Below are 6,544 nucleotides of genomic sequence, written 5' to 3'. Positions count from 1 at the left end.
CATAACCCTTATTCCCTTTTTTCTTCAAAAAACTATCTATCTTTACCTTAAAAACATTTAATGAAGGAGCCTCAACTGCTTCACTGGGCAAGGAATTCCATAGATTCACAACCCTTTGGGTGAAGAAGTTCCTCCTAAACTCAGTCCTAAATCTACTTCCCCTTATTTTGAGGCTATGCCCCCTAGTTCTGCTTTCACCCGCCAGTGGAAACAACCTGCCCGCATCTATCCTATCTATTCCCTTCATAATTTTAAATGTTTCGATAAGATCCCCCCTCATCCTTCTAAATTCCAACGAATACAGTCCCAGTTGAATGGTGGAATAGAGTTTTTAAAATACATTTTAAGTATTCTTTTTTGTTCAATTAAGGGCTAACTTAGCATGGCCAATCCACCTACCCTGCACATTTTTGGGTTGTGGGGGTGGGACACATACAGATATGGCAAGAATATGCAAACGCCACTTCGGCAGTGACCCAGGCCCAGGATCGAACCCAGGTCCTCAGCGCCATGAGGCAGCAGTGCTAACCACTGTGCCACCGTACCACCCTTCTGGAACAGAGTTAATATTTCAGGTCTATGATGTTTCATCATAATGCACACCCGATGCCTCTCTGTTTAACTACGCCTTTTGGAATGGTTCCATTAATTATATTGGCTCTCCTCATTCTTCCCACCAAAATAAATCATTTTATTTTTTTAAATTTTAGAGAGGCCAATTTTTTTTTCCAATTAAGAGGCAATTTAATGTGGCCAATCCACCTAAATCACTTCTAAATGCACTCACAATGCCTTGAGAAGATGTTCCTCAAGAATTTGTACACATATTTTCACAATATTTATAGTTTTTTTAAAAATTTAGATTACCCAATTATTTTTTCCAATTAAGGGGCAATTTAGCGTGGCCAATCCACCTACTCTGCACATCTTTGGGTTGTGGGGGCGAAACCCACGCAGACACGGGGAGAATGTGCAAACTCCACACAGACAGTGACCCAGAGCCGGGATCGAACCTGGGACCTCAGCGCCGTGAGGCGGTTGTGCTAACCACTAGGCCACCGTGCTGCCCTTCAATATTTATAGTTGACTTATAAAACTTGCGAGAGCTGCATTCCAAATTTGCTGAAAAAACTTAGTTAAGGGGCATGGTAAATTGTGTAAATGGGGACATAGTAGCAGGTGTAGCCATTCAAGTCCTTGAGCCAATGCCAGCATTGAATTATACGATTTGTCTGCTCCTTAACCCTATCTCTCACATTAGCACAGGTTTTACCTTAGCTACGCCATGCTTTCATACCATCTCCACTGTCGGAGACCAAGGTCAAGGAAGCCATTCTGAAACTGACATTAAACTATAAAGCCATTTTGTGTTCTGTCATTTGCAATTACCAAATGTGTTAATCAGAATTACTGTACTAATCAATCACCAGTTAGAAACAGATGATTTACCAAACAGTGAACCTCAATTGAGTCATAATTGAAGAATCAATAATTAATCAGTATTACGTTCCAGTATAATATGAACTTTTAGTCATAGTTTAAAAAATTATAAATTTATAAAATGGTCACTGCAAATAATATGACCTTTTCTGTCTGAGCTGAGGGCAGTCCAGAGTTTCAAGTAAATACCTAATTAAATATGGACATTCATGGCCAGCCTTGGAATTCCCTTTGTGTAAGGATGAACCATCAATGAAAGAACTAAAGTACTCCACTCGGATCATCTTTCTGTTTCCCTATTGGAAACATAAACATTCAATGTGTGTTAATTGATAGGGCAGCAAGATGGCGCAGTGGTTAGCACTGCTGCCTCACGGCACCGAGAACCCGGGTTCGATCCCGGCTCTGGGTCACTGTCCGTGTGGAGTTTGCACATTCTCCCCGTGTTTGCATGGGTTTCGCCCCCACAACCCAAAGATGTGCAGGCTAGGTGGATTGGCCACGCTAAATTGTTCCTTACTTGGAGAAAATTAATTGGGTACTCTAATTTTTTTTTAAATGAATGTTAATTGATTTCCATTAACCTTGCATTGTTTTATGATGGTTTCATAAGCAAACTAGACTTTTTCTTAATATAAATTTAGAGTACCCAATTAATTTTTTTTCCAATTAAGGGGCAATTTAGTGTCTTCAATCCACCTACCTTGCACATCTTTGGGTTGTGGGGGCGAAACCCACGCAAACACGGGGAGAATGTGCAACTCCACACAGACACTGACCCAGAGCCGGGTCTGGGACTTCGGTGCCATGAGGCAGCAGGACTACCCACTGTGCTGCCCTAAACTAGACTTGATAAATTTCAAAGGGCCAAACAAAAATCCAGGATAGGTGTTTTTCCTTTTCACTTGGAGTACCCAATTTTTTTTTCTAATTAAGGGGCAATTTATTGTGGCAAATCCACCTACCCTGCACAACTTTCGGTTGTGGGGGTGAGACCCACACAGTCATGGGGAGAATGTGCAAACTCCACAGGTACAGTGACCCGGGGCTGGATTCGAACCCATGTCCTCCTCGCCATGAGGCATCAGTGCTAACCACTACACCACCGTGCCACCCTGATACAGGATACGTTTTGATCATACCACCCCTTTTTTGAAGAAAAGGACTTTGAACTTGTGCAAGTCACATGGTGAGGAGGCCCTCTTTTGGTCTGCTTCAAAATTGAACAAAAAGCTGCTGGTAAACAGAGGTCCACTGGAAGCCATCAACCATCTGCAAGACATCCAAGCAGTCAAGATAATTAGCAGCAATACCTTGAAAGTGGGAGAATAACACTCCCCAACCTGTTCCAACTTCAAGAGAACCAACCTCCTGGAAATTCAACTCCACTGCTTACTGAAAATCATTCACTTTACAAGATCTTTGCTTCAATCAATGCATCAACTCATCTAAGAAACGAAAGGCATGCAATGAAAGAGACCATAATAAATTTTTTAATAATTTAATTTAAAGTTAACGGTATACCTCACAACTTTAAGACAACAACTCTTTCTACTCCTTGTCTGTAGTTTTGTTTAAGAAAGGTCAGGAGCGGCTCTGGGTCACTGTCCGTGTGGAGTTTGCACATTCTCCCCGTGTCTGCGCGTGTTTCGCCCCCACAACCCAAAAATGTGCAGAGTAGGTGGATTGGCCATGTTAAATTGCCCCTTAATTGGAAAAAATAATTGGGTAATCTAAATTTATTTTTAATAAAAGGTCAGGAGGATTTATTGCTAGCACACCTCTGATCATTCATTTGTTTTGCATGCACAGAAGCTCATGGTTACTGAGTGATATTAAACAGACTTACAGAGTTTGGAATATAACCCAGGTTTTCTAATATATCTAATTAAGTATTGATTTTTAAATGGTGGGCAGCAAGGTGGTGCAGTGGTTAGCACTGCTGCCTCACAGCGCTGAGGATCCCTGTTCGATCCCGGCCCCTGGTAACGGTCCATGTGGAGTTTACACATTCTCCCCGTGTCTGCGTGGGTCTCATCCCCACAACACAAAGATGCTCAGGGTAGGTGGATTGGCCATGCTATATTGCACCTTAATTGGGGAAAAAATGAATTGGGTACTGTAAATTTATATTTTAAAAAGTATTGTTTTTTAAATTGTACCTCAATTGAGGCTCGCTTCTTATTAAGCAATCTGTTCCTAATTGAAGACTTGTTAATACAATAATTTGATTTATACATTTGATTTTGGATGCCTTTACTGCCACTGCATCTGGTCACCGTCACCAGACATCCAGTTGCAGTGTCTGTGACGTCACCGCCAGTTTATAGATAGCTGCTTCAAAGAATAGGACTATCCATAATACTGAGCAATGTAAAGACATTGAAACAAGTGGAGCATGAATAAAATATGGGTTTCCTTTCACCCTGGCATGAATAAAATGTGTGTTTTCTTTCACCCTGGCATGAATAAAATGTGGTTTGCCTTTCACCCTGGCTAAGAATTGCAGTTGCGATTACTGCTGCTGGGGAGGAAGGAGGAAGGAGGAAATCAGGCGGTCTCCTGACAACGAAACACCAACATGGCTGATCGGGACGACAGAAAGCTCTTTGTCGGCGGCCTCAGTTTTGATACAGACGACGACGCCCTGGACGCGATGTTCTCCAAGTACGGCGAAGTTGTAGATGCTCGAGTGATCAAGGATAAGAGCACCATGGTATCCCGCGGCTTTGGCTTCGTCACCTTCGACAGCTCGGAGAACGCCACCGACGCCATGAATGCGCTGAACGGCCAGTCCCTGGACGGCCGACAGATCCGGGTGGACTACGCCGAGAAGAAGTCAGGCGACGGCGGCTACGGTGGAGGCCGCGGGGGCGGCTACCGCCGGGGCGGAGGCGGTTATGGCGGCTACGGTGGAGGCGGCGGTGGCTACGGTGGAGGCGGCGGTAGCTACGGTGGAGGCGGCGGTTACGGCGGCGGCGGCTACAGTGGAGGCGGCGGCGGCTACGGGGGAGGCGGCGGCTACGGCGGCGGCGGCGGCTACAAGCAATACGAATACAAGGGAAGCAGCAACTCCCGTGGCGGCAGCTACGATCGATACAGCTCCAGATAGGGATGGCGGCCAGCCAGACATTTTCCAGGTCGTCATGATCATCGGCCGCTTAACTGTTTCTGAAGGGACTTTTTTTTGGGGCGAACGCCGTCTAATCTCTTGAATTCAATCTTGCTTATTCGGGACGCTGTCTAACTTCTCCCCACCCACACACACCTACTCTGGAATGGCAGTAAAGGGGTTTTCAGTCACAACTGGGGGCCATGTTCCGAAATTGAAGTGCTATTGTTCAAAAGCCCCTTGCCCGTGAACCTTCCTTAATTCCGCCACAATAACTTAAACTGTAGCGTTTATTCCGTTGTTTAAGTATAAAATTAAATGACGATTTTTTTTTATTATTTGGGTAAGTTGCACTTGGTATGTACTTGCAATTTTATCCTGTTTTTTTGTATGATTTTCCCAGCATTGGGACTTGATGGTGGTGTTCCCTCACATTTTTCGGTTTTTGCTTTGCCTCCCCGGGTGACTCTGGTGGTTTTAAAATGGCGCATTCACCTTGCACACGGACTCCATGCTGGAGTCTCCCTCCACAACGTGCTCCCGCCTCGCTGGCTGGCCGCAGTAACCTTCTAGGCCGCCATGGTGCCTGGGCGAGTTGCTTCCTGTCTCAAGCCTTAACTTGGCGCCTGTCTTCGACCAATTTTGGAAGTGGGATTTCCCCCCTCCTTAATTCTCCTTTTTGCCAGTTTTCTGATTTGAAGTGGGGGGAGGGGTGTCTGTTTCGACTTTTCTTTCCAAAGAATAACCTGGGATAGCCCTAGTGTTTCTGCCGATTGGGAAAACACTATCAATTTCGAGATTATGGTGTGTGCACAAATGTTTCTCAAACGTGTCTGCTGTTACAGAAAATACCATGCTTTAGCGATTGTAGGGCTTTAACAATCTGGGGGGAGGGTGGTTTGTGACATGATCCATCGATTAAAATTTTTACTTGCCTAGCATTTTGTGGGTCGTGTTTTAAAACAAAAAATCAGACGGACTGCTTTCTGTATAACCTTAAAGACTGGTGCCAACCCAGCTGGGATGCCACTGTGCTGTTTTGGTTTGGCCTCTGGTTCATCCAGTAATAGCCTGAAGTGAAATATTATGCCATCCTATTCTAGACAATACAATATCCTTTCTTTAAACTAATATTGAGTTTTTTAAAAATTGCATACTGCTATGAAGTTGAAAGCTGTTTCTATTGAATTTTCATGAGTTAGCATGGACTGTTTTTGTACAAAAAACTTGCCGCTTTGGAGACTGATGTCAAATGGAAAAATAAAGTGTTGAAATGTTCAAAAAAAAAGAATTGCAGTTGTCACAGAATATTGAAACGCAAAACATAGTTAAAATTACGAGGATGTCAGTGTGGCACAGTGGCGCTGTGGTTAGCACTACTGCCTACGGCTCTGAGGACCTGGGTCACTGCGTGGAGCTTGCACATTCTACCCTGTCTGCGTGGGTCTCACCCCCACAACCGAAAGATGTGCAGGGTAGGTGAATTGGTCAGGCAAAATTGCCCCTTAACTGGAGAAAAAAAAATTTGTTACTCTAAATTTATAAAATAATTCTTTAAAAATTACAAGGATGTCTGCTGCCTATGGCGCTGAGGACCTGGGTTTGATCCCGGTCCCAGGTCACTTCCATGTGGAGTTTGCACGTTCTCCCCACAAGCCAAAGATAGGGCAGCACGGTAGCATAACGGTTAGCACAGTTGCTTCGCCGCTCCAGCCCAAGGTTCGAATCCCGTAATTGGAAAAATGATAATTGGGTACTCTAAATTTATATTAAAAAGATAATTACTGGGATGTAAGGGCAACACAGTGGTGCAGTGGTTAGCACTTCTGCCGATGGTGTCGAGGACCGGGTTCAGTACCGGTTCTCGGTCACTGTCCGTGTGGAGTTTGCACATTCTCTCCATTTCTGCGTGGGTCTCACCCCCACACTCAAAGATGTGCAGGGCAGGTGAATTGGCCAGGCTAAATTGCTTCTTAATTTAAAAAAAAATTC

The 6,544-nt window shown here is 44.4% G+C and overlaps 1 protein-coding gene across 1 annotated transcript; it reads left to right on the top strand.

The window, feature by feature from the left end:
* The first annotated feature begins 3,781 nt into the window (after positions 1-3,781).
* LOC119970120 (glycine-rich RNA-binding protein 1-like) lies at positions 3,782-5,843 on the top strand. The gene has a single exon (XM_038804168.1). The coding sequence runs from the start codon at positions 4,022-4,024 to the stop codon at positions 4,550-4,552; it is 531 nt and encodes a 176-aa protein (XP_038660096.1). The 5' UTR covers positions 3,782-4,021; the 3' UTR covers positions 4,553-5,843.
* The last annotated feature ends 701 nt before the right edge of the window (positions 5,844-6,544 follow it).

The sequence above is a fragment of the Scyliorhinus canicula genome, chromosome 1 (genome assembly GCF_902713615.1).
Source record: "Scyliorhinus canicula chromosome 1, sScyCan1.1, whole genome shotgun sequence".
NCBI lineage: Eukaryota > Metazoa > Chordata > Chondrichthyes > Carcharhiniformes > Scyliorhinidae > Scyliorhinus > Scyliorhinus canicula.
The sequence above is the reverse complement of the archived record's forward strand: the minus strand, read 5'-3'. Positions and strand labels throughout refer to the sequence as shown.

What these genes read in the sequence shown, in the direction of transcription:
- LOC119970120 (XM_038804168.1), top strand. Translation starts at nt 4,022, where the DNA reads ATGGCTGATCGGGACGACAGAAAGCTCTTTGTCGGCGGCCTCAGTTTT.